We start from the raw sequence: 16,733 nt of genomic DNA, 5'->3' as shown, positions 1-16,733 counted from the left end.
GAATAACTTGTGTGTTAAATAGCCAGATATACTATATGTCACAGCCTATAAGCCACAGACTTCATTCTGATTTACAGTTATGGATGCAATGTTATCATGACTTTAAATCAGCTCTCTTCCTCTGTCATTAAACATGATCTGTTAAGAGGTCCTGGAGATTAATAAAACATTTGTTTGAGAGTTTATTCTGATAGTTGAGATTAGATATTTTGATCATTGATCAAAGAATTATACTCTCAAAGTGGTGTATATTTGACTATTCATTATGTTTTCATCTAGGATTCTACCAGGACAGCCCACTCAAACACAGATATCTGAATTGGTTAGGTATGTATGATCTTACTGTCAAAATGGGTCCATGTTGTGAAATGATTGTATTTTTGTGCATGTGTTAACGATGGTGACTTGTTTCTCAGGCCCAGAGTGTTGACATTGGGCTTCCTGGGAGGAAGGGTGTACTCCTGCCCATACTGCCCCCTGCAGGGGCTCACAGACATGAGACTGGTCCAGCACTGTGTCGGCAGCCACACAGGAGAGAATGCTCCAGCTGTGAGTGAGCCTATTCTAACTTTCACCTAACTTTCAAACATGAACCTCAATTGCAAGAGCTGCAACATGTCTTGAATAGTAATTAATGCTAGATATTATATCTATACTGAACAAAAATATAAATGCAACATGTAAATTGTTAGTCTCATGTTTCATGAGCTGAAATAAAAGATCCCAGACATTTTTCATACTCACAAAAAGCGTATTTCTCTCAAATTCTGTGCGCAAATTTTTGTTTACATCCCTGTTAGTGAGTATTTCTCCTTTGCCAAGATAATCCATCCACCTGACAGGTGTGGCATAACAATAAGTTGACTAAACAGCCTGATCAATACACAGGTGCACCTTGTGCTGGGAACAATAAAAGGCCACTCTAAAATGTGCAGTTTTGTCACACAACATAATGCCACAGATGTCTCAAGTTGAGGGAGTGTGCAATTGGCATGCTGAGTGCAGGAATGTCCACCATAGCTGCTGCTAGAGAATTGAATGCTAATTTCTCTACTATGAGCCTCATCCAACATCATTTGAAAATGTGGCAGTACGTCCAACCGGCTTCACAACTGCAGACCATGTGTAACCACACCAGCTAAGGACCTGCACTTAGGCTTCTGCACCTGTAGGATCGTCTTAGACCAGACAGCTGAAGAAACTGTTTGTACAACCAAATAATTTCTGCACAAACTGTCAGGGAATCTCATCTGCATGGTCGTTGCCTCACCAGGGTCTTGACCTGACTGCCCTTCGGGGTAGTGACTGACTTCAGTGGGCAAATGCTCACTTTTAATGGCCACTGGTATACTGGAGAAGTATGCTCTTTACAGATGAATCCATGTTTCAACTGTACCGAGGAGATGGCAGACAGCGTGTATGGCGTCGTGTCGGCGAGTGGTTTGCTGATGTCAACGTTGTGAACAGAGTGCCCCATGGTGGCGGTGGGGTTATGGTATGGGCAGGCATAAGCTACGAATAACAAACACGATCACATTTTATCAATGGCAATTTGAACGCACAGAGATACCATGACGAGCTCCTTAGTCCCATTGTCATGCCATACATCCACCGCTATCACCTCTTGTTTCATCATGATAATGCATGGTCCCATGTCGCAAGGATCTGTACACATTTCCACATTTCCGCTGAAAATGTCCCAGTTCTTCCATGGCCTGCATACTCACCAGACATGTCACCCATTGAGCATGTTTCAGTTCCTACGACAGCGTGTTTCAGTTCCTGACAATATCCAGAAACTTCTCACAGCCATTAAAGAGAAGTTGGACCACATTCCACAGGCCACAATCAACAGCCTGATCAACTCTATGCGAAGGAGATGTGTTGCGCTGCATAAGGCAAATGGTGGCCACACCAGATACTGACTGGTTTTCTGATCCACGCCTTACCTTTTTATTTTAAGGTATCTGTTCTCTCAATTCTCTCATGATTGCAGACCAAGGTAAACCCAATTGACGCCTACAAGAGGAAGTTGACCTCCACAGCATATCTGTATTCCCAGTCATGTGAAATCCATATTTTAGGGCCTGTTAGTTTTTTACTCTGTTTGTCAGAGAACTAGTTAAAGCTCAAACCAAGTTTATTTACCAAATGGGTCAAACAGCTGAAAAGACAGACATGTTTCCACCAGCCCAAGTATTTATACCTTCCTTTAGGCGGAGTCTCCTCCTTGCACCTCTAAACGCTACATCTTTGTTGCTAGACAGGAAGTTAAGTGATGTGTGTAATAAAACTGTTCGTTCTCCGTTCATCTAACCTGACCTGACCTCGGCCCACCTTCGCTGTTGCGCCTTCTTCCTCAAAGTCTGTGTGGGTGGACCATTTCAGTTTGTCAGTGGTGCACGCCAAGGAACTTAAAACTTCCCACTGCTGTCCTGTCAATGTGTAATGAATAGCATTCTTACATACAGTGGCTTGCGAATGTATTCACCCCCTTGGCATTTTTCCTATTTTGTTGCCTTACATCCTGGAATTAAAATCTATTTTTTTTGTGGGTTTTTATTGTGAAACAAGACACAAGACAAAAAAACAGAACTTGAGCGTGCATAACTATTCACCCCCCCCCCCCCCCCCCCCCCCCACAAAAGTCAATACTGTCATGACGTTGGCCTGGGGGTAGGTTTATGACAGTCATAAATACCTCTTTCCCTCTTTTTCCTCTCTCTACCCTACTGATGTTACATTTGCAAACCTCTTTGGTTAACATAGAGATTCTGGGAACATCAGAAGGTGGGGGGAAATGAACTATATTCTGGTAATCCGACCAATTGAACATATGCGGTGGTACTTAATGAATATGATGTCAGTTCAGTTGTCATCTGAGACGTTCTCATCAATGATAAGATGACAAACTCTACAGTGGAAAGTTTACACATCAGAGTTATCGGATTCCCATGGAATTGTTATTCAATTTAAATGTCTGAATATGAAATTATTCATGATGGGATGAAATGTGATTTTAGCTTCTAAAATGTGAGATTTGGGTTTTCATAAGGTTAGGGCTCTGCTCAATCAGTGGCCCGCCCCTGTGAAGGGACATGGGCTATAAAACCTTTCAAACTCGCCTCCTCTCCCTTCCTATATAAAGCCCTTGATGACAATGTACAGTGCCTTGCGAAAGTATTCGGCCCCCTTGAACTTTGCGACCTTTTGCCACATTTCAGGCTTCAAACATAAAGATATAAAACTATTTTTTTGTGAAGAATCAACAACAAGTGGGACACAATCATGAAGTGGAACGACATTTATTGGATATTTCAAACTTTTTAAACAAATCAAAAACTGAAAAATTGGGCGTGCAAAATTATTCAGCCCCCTTAAGTTAATACTTTGTAGCGCCACCTTTTGCTGCGATTACAGCTGTAAGTCGCTTGGGGTATGTCTCTATCAGTTTTGCACATCGAGAGACTGACATTTTTTCCCATTCCTCCTTGCAAAACAGCTCAAGCTCAGTGAGGTTGGATGGAGAGCATTTGTGAACAGCAGTTTTCAGTTCTTTCCACAGATTCTCGATTGGATTCAGGTCTGGACATTGACTTGGCCATTCTAACACCTGGATATGTTTATTTTTGAACCATTCCATTGTAGATTTTGCTTTATGTTTTGGATCATTGTCTTGTTGGAAGACAAATCTCCGTCCCAGTCTCAGGTATTTTGCAGACTCCATCAGGTTTTCTTCCAGAATGGTCCTGTATTTGGCTCCATCCATCTTCCCATCAATTTTAACCATCTTCCCTGTCCCTGTTGAAGAAAAGCAGGCCCAAACCATGATGCTGCCACCACCATGTTTGACAGTGGGGATGGTGTGTTCAGCTGTGTTGCTTTTACGCCAAACATAACGTTTTGCATTGTTGCCAAAAAGTTCAATTTTGGTTTCATCTGACCAGAGCACCTTCTTCCACATGTTTGGTGTGTCTCCCAGGTGGCTTGTGGCAAACTTTAAACGACACTTTTTATGGATATCTTTAAGAAATGGCTTTCTTCTTGCCACTTCCATAAAGGCCAGATTTGTGCAATATACGACTGATTGTTGTCCTATGGACAGAGTCTCCCACCTCAGCTGTAGATCTCTGCAGTTCATCCAGAGTGATCATGGGCCTCTTGGCTGCATCTCTGATCAGTCTTCTCCTTGTAAAAGCTGAAAGTTTAGAGGGACGGCCAGGTCTTGGTAGATTTGCAGTGGTCTGATACTCCTTCCATTTCAATATTATCGCTTGCACAGTGCTCCTTGGGATGTTTAAAGCTTGGGAAATCTTTTTGTATCCAAATCCGGCTTTAAACTTCTTCGCAACAGTATCTCGGACCTGCCTGGTGTGTTCCTTGTTCTTCATGATGCTCTCTGCGCTTTTGACGGACCTCTGAGACTATCACAGTGCAGGTGCATTTATACGGAGACTTGATTACACACAGGTGGATTGTATTTATCATCATTAGTCATTTAGGTCAACATTGGATCATTCAGAGATCCTCACTGAACTTCTGGAGAGAGTTTGCTGCACTGAAAGTAAAGGGGCTGAATAATTTTGCACGCCCAATTTTTCAGTTTTTGATTTGTTAAAAAAGTTTGAAATATCCAATAAATGTCGTTCCACTTCATGATTGTGTCCCACTTGTTGTTGATTCTTCACAAAAAAATACAGTTTTATATCTTTATGTTTGAAGCCTGAAATGTGGCAAAAGGTCGCAGAGTTCAAGAGGGCCGAATACTTTCGCAAGGCACTGTAACCTCCTGTTCCGAGGACGTGAGGACGACGGTCCGATGTCAGAATGGTTCAGATAATAACTACAGAACGAAGCCAACATCAGCGTGAGCTTTGGTTGCGAATGGTATGAACTTTGAACTCTTATTCACTACAGAAATGATACCTTCTAGCCGTTGAGTTAGCAACAGCCGCTGCAAACGAGGGTTAGGACGGAACAGACAGAGTATCCCATCTACCACACAACGACGTTACTACAACATACTCAATTTACCAGCAGAGAAATTCTTCAAAGGACTCTGTTGGGCAACACGGACTTCCATCTACCACCAACCTACCGAAGCGCAGCTCAGAGTAAATATTTATTGCATTTTCCTTTTCCAAATGGGCGGTAATTTAGAATGCATTAGATACTGTATTTACGATAGCACAGCTTCGCCCTTTGTTCCTCAGTCTTCCCGCTCTTTCACTCAAACCCAGACCCTTTTCTTTTGTGTAACCAGCTGTCATATCTGTTCCGCCCGCTAGGGACCTTTTCCTTTGACGTAATTTGTAATCAAGTCATGATTTAAATATGTGTATGTGTAATTCTGTGTGATTAGTTAGGTATTTAGTAAATAAATAATTAAACCCAATTTTGTATTGCTGATTCAACTTGTTAGCCAGGGTTCGTGCAGATAAGACTGAATTAAGATGACGATTAATATTGACTACTATTGATGTAAAATATTACTAGGTCTTTAAGAGTTTATTCGAAAGATAACAGCTCTAAAAATATTATTTCGTGGTGCCCGACTCTCTAGTTAATTACATTTACATGATTAGCTCAATCAGGTAATATTAATTACGGATAAATTATTTTATAGAATAGCATGTCATATCACTTAATCTGGCATAGCCAAAGACACGACAATACTTTGTAGAGCAACCTTTTGCAGCAATTACAGCAGCAAGACTCTTGGGGTATGTCTCTATCAGCTTGGCACATCAAGCCACATGGATTTTTGCCCATTCTTCAAGGCAAAACTGCTCCAGCTCCTTCAAGTTGCATGGGTTCCGCTGGTCTACAACAATCTTTAAGTCATACCACAGATTCTCAATTGGATTGGGGTCTGGGCTGTGACTAGGCCATTCCAAGTGATTTATATTTTTCCCCTTAAACCACTCAAGTGTTTCTTTAGCAGTATGCTTAGGGTCCCAGTCTCAAATCTCTGGGAGACTGAAACAGATTTCCCTCAATTTCCCTGTATTCAGCGCCATCCACCATTCCTTCAATTCTGACCAGTTTCCCAGTCCCGCTGATGAAAAACATCCCCACAGCATGATGCTGCTACCACCATGCTTCACTGTGAGGATGGAGTTATCGGGATGATGAGAGGTGTTGGGTTTGTGCCTGACATAGCGTTTTCATTGATGGCCAAAAAGCTCAATTTTAGTCTCATCTGAGTCTCCCACATGCCTTTTGGCATACACCAAATGTGTTTGCTTATTTTTTTCTTTAAGGAAGGGCTTTTTTCTGGTCACTCTTCTGTAAAGCCCAGCTCTGTGGAGGGTATGGCTTAAAGTGGTCCTATGGACAGATACTCCAATCTCCGCTGTGGAGCTTTACAGCTCCTTCAGGGTTATCTTTGGTCTCTTTGTTGCCTCTCTGATTAATGCCCTCCTTTCCTGGTCTGTGAGTTTTGGTGGGCGGCCCTCTCTTGGCAGGTTTGTTGTGGTGCCATATTCTTTAAAACATTTTATAATGGATTTAATGGTGCTCTGTGGGATGTTCAAAGTTTCTGATATTTTTTTAGAACCCAACCCTGATCTGTACTCCACAACTTTGTCCCTGACCTGTTTGGAGAGCTCCTTGGTCTTTATGGTGCCGCTTGCTTGGTGGTGCCCCTTGCTTAGTGGTGTTGCAGACTTTGAGGCCTTTCAGAACAGGTGTGTATATCTACTGAGATCATGTGACACTTAGATTGAACACAGGTGGACTTCATTTAACTAATTATGTGACTTCTGAAGGTAATTGGTTGCACCAGATCTTACTTAGGGGCTTCATAGCAAAGGGGGCGAATACATATGCACGCACCACTTTAACTTTTTAATTTTTTTTCATTTCACTTCACCAATTTGGACTATTGTGTATGGGGAATAGAAAAAACTCCAAGGGGGATGAATAATTTTGCAAGGCACTGTAGGCATTCCTCTTGTGCAGATGGGATAGGGCAGTGTGGTGAAGAATGCATTGTCTGTGGACCTATTGGGGCAGTTAGCAAATTGAAGTGGGTATAGCGTGATCCTTGACTAGTGTCACGGATCCCTCTGGAACTTTCATTACGCACACCTGTTCCCTATTCCCACAGATTAGGACCTGTATAAGTGTGCCTTTTGGTTTCCATCGGGCTGTCCATTATTGTTAAAATGTCCGTTGCTGCGTTTGAGTACCTGTGCTGTGTATTTTGGCTTTCGTGCCATTGTGGATTGCGCAGATGATTACGGGTCTCGTCCCGTGTGTTAATCAATGTGCGCGTGTGTTATTTATCCGAGGTACCCCTCGCTCTTTTGTTTTGGATTCCTACCCTGTGTGTTATGTGTTTGTTTGGTCTTCGTCCCCGTGCCTTTTACATGGCCTTAATTTGGGCTTAATAAAAAACCTTAGGCGCAAGAATGTGTAATGTATTCCCCATCACCTTGCCATGGTTAAATGCGGTGCTTCCTGCTTTCAGTTTTGCGTGAATGCTGCCATCTATCCACGGTTGCTCGTTAGGGTAGGTTTTAATAGTCACAATGGGTACAACATCTCCTATACACTTCTTGATAAACTCGGTGAACGTCTCGGTGTACACGTCCATATTATTCCCAGAAGCTACCCGGAACATATTCCAGTCAGCGTGATCAAAACAATCTTGAAGCGTGGATTCCGATTGGTCAGACCAGCGTTGAATAGTCCTTAGCAAGGGCGCTTCCTGTTTTAGTTTCTGCCTATAGGAAGGGGGGAGCAAAATGGAGTCTTAGTCAGATTTGCCAAAAGGAGGGCAGGGGAGGGCCTTGTATGCATCCTGGAAATTAAAATAAGAATGGTCCAGTGTTTTTCCAGCACAAGTGCAACAGTCAATATGCTGAAAGAATTTAGGTGGCCTTTTCCTCAAAATTTGCTTTGTTAAAATCCCCAGCTACAATAAATGCAGCCTCAAGATAAATGGTTTCCAGTTTGCATAAAGTCCAGTGAAGTTCCTTGAGGGATGTTGTGGTATCGGCTTGAGGGGGGATATACGTTCGGCATATGATTGCCAGGAATTCTAAGTCAGCTGAACAAAAGGACTTGAGTTCTTGCATGTTCTTACCATGACACCATGAGTCATTAACCATGAAGCATACACTCCCCGCCCTTCTTCTTCCCAGAGAGATATTTATTCCTGTCAGCGCGATGCACTGAGAATGTAGGTGGCTGTACAGACTGACAGTATATCCCGAGAGAGCCATGTTTTCGTGAAACAGAGTACAGTGCCTTGCGAAAGTATTCGGCCCCCTTGAACTTTGCGACCTTTTGCCACATTTCAGGCTTCAAACATAAAGATATAAAACTGTATTTTTTTGTGAAGAATCAACAACAAGTGGGACACAATCATGAAGTGAAACGACATTTATTGGATATTTCAAACTTTTTTAACAAATCAAAAACTGAAAAATTGGGCGTGCAAAATTATTCAGCCCCCTTAAGTTAATACTTTTTAGCGCCACCTTTTGCTGTGATTACAGCTGTAAGTTGCTTGGGGTATGTCTCTATCAGTTTTACACATCGAGAGACTGAATTTTTTTCCCATTCCTCCTTGCAAAACAGTTCAAACTCAGTGAGGTTGGATGGAGAGCATTTGTGAACAGCAGTTTTCAGTTCTTTCCACAGATTCTCGTATGGATTCAGGTCTGGACTTTGACTTGGCCATTCTAACACCTGGATATGTTTATTTTTGAACCATTCCATCGTAGATTTTGCTTTATGTTTTGGATCATTGTCTTGTTGGAAGACAAATCTCCGTCCCAGTCTCAGGTCTTTTGCAGACTCCATCAGGTTTTCTTCCAGAATGGTCCTGTATTTGGCTCCATCCATCTTCCCATCAATTTTAACCATCTTCCCTGTCCCTGCTGAAGAAAAGCAGGCCCAAACCATGATGCTGCCACCACCATGTTTGACAATGGGCATGGTGTGTTCAGGGTGATGAGCTGTGTTGCTTTTACGCCAAACATAACGTTTTGCATTGTTGCCAAAAAGTTCAATTTTGGTTTCATCTGACCAGAGCACCTTCTGCCACATGTTTGGTGTGTCTCCCAGGTGGCTTGTGGCAAACTTTAAACGACACTTTTTATGGATATCTTTAAGAAATGGCTTTCTTCTTGCCACTCTTCCATAAAGGCCAGATTTGTGCAATATACGACTGATTGTTGTCCTATGGACAGAGTCTCCCACCTCAGCTGTAGATCTCTGCAGTTCATCCAGAGTGATCATGGGCCTCTTGGCTGCATCTCTGATCAGTCTTCTCCTTGAATGAGCTGAAAGTTTAGAGGGACGGCCAGGTCTTGGTAGATTTGCAGTGGTCTGATACTCCTTCCATTTCAATATTATCGCTTGCACAGTGCTCCTTGGGATGTTTAAAGCTTGGGAAATCTTTTGTATCCAAATCCGGCTTTAAACTTCTTCACAACAGTATCTCGGACCTGCCTGGTGTGTTCCTTGTTCTTCATGATGCTCTCTGCGCTTTTAACGGACCTCTGAGACTATCACAGTGCAGGTGCATTTATACGGAGACTTGATTACACACAGGTGGATTGTATTTATCATCATTAGTCATTTAGGTCAACATTGGATCATTCAGAGATCCTCACTGAACTTCTGGAGAGAGTTTGCTGCACTGAAAGTAAATGGGCTGAATAATTTTGCACGCCCAATTTTTCAGTTTTTGATTTGTTAAAAAAGTTTGAAATATCCAATAAATGTCGTTCCACTTCATGATTGTGTCCCACTTGTTGTTGATTCTTCACCAAAAAATACAGTTCTATATCTTTATGTTTGAAGCCTGAAATGTGGCAAAAGGTCGCAAAGTTCAAGGGGGCCGAATACTTTCGCAAGGCACTGTATGTTACAATCCCCAATGTCTCTCTGGAAAGCAGCCCTTGCCCTGAACAGTTGATGTTGAGATCTGTCTGTTACTTGATCTCTGAAGCACTTATTTTGGCTGCAATCTGAGGTGCAGAATTGCAGAAAATGTTGATTTCTGAGGCTGGTAACTCTAATGAACTTATCCTCTGCAGTAGATGTAACTCTGGGTCTTCCTTTCCTGTGGCGGTCCTCATGAGAGCCAGTTTCATCATAACGCTTGATGGTTTTTGCGACTGCGTTTAAAGAAACTTTCACTGAATCCACATTGACTGAACTTCATGTGTTAAATTAATTATCAACTGTCGTTTGTCTTTGCTTATTTGAGCTGTTCTTGCCATAATATGGACAAATAGGGCTATTTTCTGTATAACACCCCTACCTTGTCACAACACAAATGATTGGCTCACATGCATTAAAAAGGGAAGAAATTCCACAAATTAACTTTTAACAAGTCACACCTGTTAATTTAAATGCATTTCAGGTGACTACCTCAAAGCTGGTTGAGAGAATGCCAAGAGTGTGCAAAACGGTCAAGGCAAAGGGTGGCTACTTTGAAGAATCTCAAATATAAAATACACTGCTCAAAAAAATAAAGGGAACACTAAAATAACACATCCTAGATCTGAATGAATGAAATATTCTTATTAAATATGTTTTTCTTTACATAGTTGAATGTGCTGACAACAAAATCACACAAAAAGTATCAATAGAAATCAAATTTATCAACCCATGGAGGTCTGGATTTGGAGTCACACTCAAAATTAAAGTGGAAAACCACACTACAGGCTGATCCAACTTTGATGTAATGTCCTTAAAAGAAGTCAAAATGAGGCTCAGTAGTGTGTGTGGCCTCCACATCGGGCCCTCATACCACCCTCATGTAGTCTGTTTCTGACCATTTGAGCAGACATATGCACATTTGTGGCCTGCTGGAGGTCATTTTGCAGGGCTCTGGCAGTGCTCCTCCTTGCACAAAGGCAGAGGTAGCGGTCCTGCTGCTGGGTTGTTGCCCTCCTACGGCCTCCTCCACGTCTCCTGATGTATTGGCCTGTCTCCTGGTAGCGCCTCCATGCTCTGGACACTATGCTGACAGACACAGCAAACCTTCTTGCCACATCTCGCATTTATGTGCCATCCTGGATGACCTGAGCCACTTGTGTGGGTTGTAGACTCCGTCTCATGCTACCACTAGAGTGAAAGCACCGGCAGCATTCAAAAGTGACCAAAACATCAGCCAGGAAGCATAGGAACTGAGAAGTGGTCTGTGGTCCCCACCTGCAGAACCACTCCTTTATTGGGGGTGCCTATAATTTCCATCTGTTGTCTATTCCATTTGCACAACAGCATGTGAAATGTATTGTCAATCAGTGTTGCTTCCTAAGTGGACAGTTTGATTTCACAGAAGTGTGATTGACTTGGAGTTACATTGTGTTGTTTAAGTGTTCCTTTTATTTTTTTGAGCAGTGTATATTTTTGATTTGTCTAACACTTTTTTGGTTACTACGTGACTCCATATGTGTTATTTCATAGTTAAAATGTATTTAAACTTTTACTTAACTAGGCAAGTCACCCTCCTCTAACCCGGATGGCGCTGGGCCAAATGTGCTCCGCCCTATGGGACTCCTGATGATTGCCAGCTGTGATACAGCCTGGGATCGTACCAGGATCTGTAGTGACGCCTCGAGCACTGAGATGCAGTGCCTTTAGACTGCTGCGCCACTCGGGAGTCAATTTACTGATTTCCTTATATGAACTGTACAGTAACTCGTGAAAATCTGAAATTGTCGCATGTTGCGTTTTATATTTTTGTTCAGTGTAAAAATTATTGGGATGTGCATTAGGATGTGCTGTTTGTTCTGTTTGGAAAGTCACCCCCTCTCTCCTCTAGGTGTGTCCCATCTGTGCTGCCACTGTTTGGGGCAATGCTAGTTACTGCAGCCGAAACCTCATCGGTCACCTGGCTATCAGGCATTGTTTCAGCTATGACACCTACATGGTGAGTGTCTCATAATCTTTCTCTGAAGTTATGCCAAGGAGTTCCATAGAGAAAAACAAATGGATCACGATTTCCAAGAAATTCTTCCTAGAAATTCTTCAGAGGAAAACATTGTCCTGTTCTTGACAGCACTGTAACTCAATGCATTTTAAATTGCAACAGGCTGACTTTGCATTATTCTCACATACAGTACATACCATCATGTCTACTCTAGATGGTAGCTTAGAACACAATAGCTAATTTCCCTTCTAATTGTTGTGTCGTGTATTTTGTACATACCATAAACAAAGATGGTTCATGTTTGTTGATGTCCTACTTTTTACGGAATCCTCCTGTATGTTCCCAGAATGTAGGGGAAGACGATTACACCCAACTCTGCCTTGCCATTCAGCAGTCACTGCGACAAGGCACCGGCATCACAGAGTGACAACAAGACCCTAAGAGAGCTACACATTATGTTCCAACACAATACCTACCTCTTCAACCGCTCCTTGCCACATCAATGAGGTCTATGATGTTACTTATTGTATCTGTTACGGATACAAGTATCCTGTGTGTGTATCCTGTTTCTTTTCTCTCCTTCTCCCCTCAAAGGTGGCAATCATCATCATTCCCCAATCAGAAGACACACCTCCTCCTGTTTCCATTACCCAATCATATCCCCTTTCCCTTGGTTTAAAAACCCATTCAGTTGTTTCCTCTGGAGCTCGATCTCTCTATATCGCTATCGCTCTCTATATCGCTATCGCTCTCTATATCGCTCTCGCTCTCTATATATCTCTCGCTCTCTATATCTTGCTCTCTATATTGCTCTCTATATCTTGCTCTCTATCTCTCGCTCTCTATATCGCTCTCGATATCTCTCTCTATATCTTGCTCTCTATATCTCTCTCTATATATCTCTCTATATCTTGCTCTCTGTATCTGTCTCTATATCTCTCTCTATATATCTCTCTATATCTTGTATATCTCTCTATATCTTGCTCTCTAAATCTCTCTCTATATCTCTCTATATCTTGCTCTCTATATCTCTCGCTCTCTATATCGCTCTCGCTCTCTATCGCTCTCGCTCTCTATCGCTCTCTATTTATCTCTCGCTCTCTATATCGCTCTCTATATCTTGCTCTCTATATCTTGCTCTCTATATCTCTCGCCCTCTATATCTCTCTCTATATATCTCTCTATATCTTGCTCTCTATATCTCTCTCTATATATCTCTCTATCTCTCGCTCTCTATATCGCTCTCGCTCTCTATATCGCTCTCTATATCTTGCTCTCTATATCTCTCGCTCTCTATATCACTCTCTATATCTCTCGCTCTCTGTCTCTCTCTATATATCTCTCTATATCTTGCTCTCTATATCTCTCTATATATATCTCTCTATATCTTACTCTCTATATCTCTCGCTCTCTATATCGCTCTCGCTCTCTATATCGCTCTCGCTCTCTATCGCTCTCGCTCTCTATATCGCTCTCGCTCTCTATCGCTCTCTATATCGCTCTCTATATATCTCTCGCTCTCTATATCGCTCTCGCTCTCTATATCGCTCTCGCTCTCTATATCACTCTCGCTCTCTATCGCTCTCTATATCGCTCTCTATATATCTCTCGCTCTCTATATCGCTCTCTATATCTTGCTCTCTATATTTGTATAGATACGCTGTATTTTTGGTTAGTTAGTTAGCTGTATTGAAGTAGGCTAGTCTAGTTTAGGGGTGTATTTGGATATTTGTTTCTTTCCTTGGGTCCAGCTCAGCCCCTTTTCCTGCCCCCCTTTACCATGTGTTTATCAAATAAACCTTGAGTTTGACGGTGATTTAGTTGTCTGTGGTTTTTCGTTCTCACTGTTACTTTGTCACTATTATTTTTGTATTTTTTATTTCACCTTTATTTAACCAGGTAGTCCAGTTGAGAACAAGTTCTCATTTACAACTGCGACCTGGCCAAGATAAAGCATAGCAGTGTGAACAGACAACAACACAGAGTTATGGGTGGGTGTTGCCATCGTTACCAGTGAACTGAGATAAGGCGGAGCTTTACCTAACATGGACTTGTAGATGACCTGGAGCCAGTGGGTCTGGCGACGAATATGTAGCAAGTGCCAGCCGACTAGAGCATACAGGTCGCAGTGGTGGGTGGTATAAGGTGCTTTAGTAACAAAACGGATGGCACTGTGATAAACTGCATCCAGTTTGCTGAGTAGAGTATTGGAAGCTATTTTGTAGATGACATCGCCGAAGTCGAGGATCTGTAGGATAGTCAGTTTTACTAGGGTAAGTTTGGCAGCGTGAATGAAGGAGGCTTTGTTGCGGAAAAGAAATCAGACTCTAGATTTGAATTTAGATTGGAGATGTTTGATATGAGTCTGGAAGGAGAGTTTACAGTCTAGCCAGACACCTAGGTACTTATCGATGTCCACATATTCTAGGTCGGAACCATCCAGGGTGGTGATGCTAGTCGGGCGTGCGGGTGCAGGCAGCGAACGGTTGAAAAGCATGCATTTGGTTTTACTAGCGTTCAAGAGCAGTTGGAGGCCACGAAAGGAGTGTTGTATGGCATTGAAGCTCGTTTGGAGGTTAGAAAGCACAGTGAAATAAATAAATAAATTATACTTTGCATGAGTTATGGGTCTCGTTACCATCCCCTCCCTAGACTGCCAGGCCAAAGGGATTCGTAACAGTATCGTATGTTCCTGGAAAGCAATTGCATATCCCTTCTGTGAGTTGTTTCTCTGTATTCCATTTTCATTCCACTTTCACACAATGTGTCCATTACAGTAGGTCTAGTCCTTGGTGGGTTCTTCAAGTTAAAGTTTACAATAGAGTGTGTGATTATTTACAGTTAGTCAGGCAGATCTATGTAAAGGTTCTACTCATGAAATCATGTTCACAGACAAGTTTTGCTGTGGGGCATCCAATGCTCATAGAACATGGATCTGTACTGAGTGGACAAAACAATAGGAACACTTCTTTCCATGACCTAGACTGACCAGGTGAGTACAGGTGAAAGCTATGATCCCTTATTTCACCAGTTATATCCACTGTAGATGATTTGATTAGGATCTCTTGTAGTTATAATTTGGACTAATCTTCCAAGAGTCCTTAAACATTAAAATACAATTTATAATATGATCACATTTTCACATATAAAACACTGTTACAAACAACAGATAAAATACACTGATATATTGACCAGATAAATACAGAATGATTCCTTCATCTACCATAGTATTACACAACCTTACGGTTTATTGTAATGAAATGGTTCTAAAGAGGAGGAAGGGGAGTGCTACTAAGGTACACAATAGTACATTTTGGTAGACAGAAGGTGCTCTTTGGTAAAAGGGGTGAATAAGTCATCAAAAAGAAAGGACCAAGGCACTCTTCATATAATTAATTAAAATGCCTTTATTTGTATGGCATGTTCAATAGAAACAAAGTTTTACAAATCTGATGTGTTTCGGCTGCATGGCCTTCGTCAGGGGGTACAAAGAAATAATACAATGTCCTCTTTTGAACAGCTTTTCCAATCAGCCCTAAATGGAAGAGGGACTGGTTACAAAATTGATTGGACACACCTAGTAAGCAATACTATACACATTAAAAAGTGAAATACTGTAGCTATGTTATCAAAAAATTCAACTCCAAGCTAGAAGTATCAGAATGCCTAGAAAGGTAGTTTTAAACTTATATGACTGGGAGAAGTGTCAAGAATAAGAGAGCAATATATTCCATAGTACACTAGAACACAGCAAACATGAACAACAGCAGTCTAAACATAGCTGAGGGCAATTGGGCAAAATGTCCACTAGATGACAGCAAATGGACCTATCACTACCCTACAGGAAGGGTGAGAAATCCATATCTTCATTTAAACCATGGTACTTAGTGTCCTGTAGCTTGTAAATCCATATCTTCATTTAAACCAGGGTACTTAGTGGACTGTAGTTTGTAAATCCATATCTTCATTTAAACCAGGGTACTTAGTGGCCTGTAGTTTGTAAATCCATATCTTCATTTAAACCAGGGTACTTAGTGGCCTGTAGTTTGTAAATCCATATCTTCATTTAAACCAGGGTACTTAGTGGACTGTAGTTTGTAAATCTAAAAACTTTCCCTTTGGTTTAGCTGTTTAAGACGGTCCCATTTTCTAATTGAGGCCGGAACATGATCAATACCCATAGCTTGTATGGAGGCAGGGTTGCCGTGGTGTAAGGACTTGTAGTGCCTTACCATGGGGTAGTCTTCATTGCCTACCCGTATGGCGTACTTGTGTTCCGCTAAGGGGTCTTGAAGGTGTCTCTTTGTCCGTCCAATGTAGAACACCTTGCACTGTGGACATTCCAATCTATAGATGGGTGGTTTTGCAGTTAATGAAATGCTTGATGTAATACACTATTTTAGAAGTTGTGTCAACAGAATACTTTTTTCTGTGCAATATTTCTGCAATGGTTGTAATGGTTACATTTAAAAGAGCCCTTAGGTTTGTGGTCAAGCCAAGTTTTGTTTTAGTCACCAGGAAGATAACTGTGGACTAATTTGTCATTTAGTGTAGGACATCTCTTAAAGCTTATGACTGGTGGCTCTGGGAAGACTTGGCGTAGTAGCATATCACTTTGGATGATTCCCCAATTGTTTTTAATGATTATTATGTTCTCTGCTTCAGTGCTGTATTTTGTAACAGAATACACTCTCTCTGATGTATCACAAGGCACTCTCCTTTGCAACAAGTTCTCTCTGTCAGATATTCCAGCTCTTATACCTGCATCTTTCAGGACCTAAACATGCCATACAAATAAAGGCATTTTAATTTAACATGAAGAGTGCCTTGGTCC

At 41.7% G+C, this 16,733-nt stretch overlaps 1 protein-coding gene across 1 annotated transcript; it reads left to right on the top strand.

The window, feature by feature from the left end:
* Positions 1-207: 207 nt before the first annotated feature.
* Positions 208-12,677, top strand: LOC118965618 (E3 ubiquitin-protein ligase RNF166-like). The gene is made up of 4 exons (XM_036986849.1): positions 208-327; positions 417-549; positions 11,792-11,899; positions 12,246-12,677. The coding sequence occupies exons 1-4, from the start codon at positions 266-268 to the stop codon at positions 12,324-12,326; spliced, it is 384 nt and encodes a 127-aa protein (XP_036842744.1). The 5' UTR covers positions 208-265; the 3' UTR covers positions 12,327-12,677.
* The last annotated feature ends 4,056 nt before the right edge of the window (positions 12,678-16,733 follow it).

Source organism: Oncorhynchus mykiss, chromosome 8 (assembly GCF_013265735.2).
Source record: "Oncorhynchus mykiss isolate Arlee chromosome 8, USDA_OmykA_1.1, whole genome shotgun sequence".
Taxonomy (NCBI): domain Eukaryota; kingdom Metazoa; phylum Chordata; class Actinopteri; order Salmoniformes; family Salmonidae; genus Oncorhynchus; species Oncorhynchus mykiss.
The sequence above is the reverse complement of the archived record's forward strand: the minus strand, read 5'-3'. Positions and strand labels throughout refer to the sequence as shown.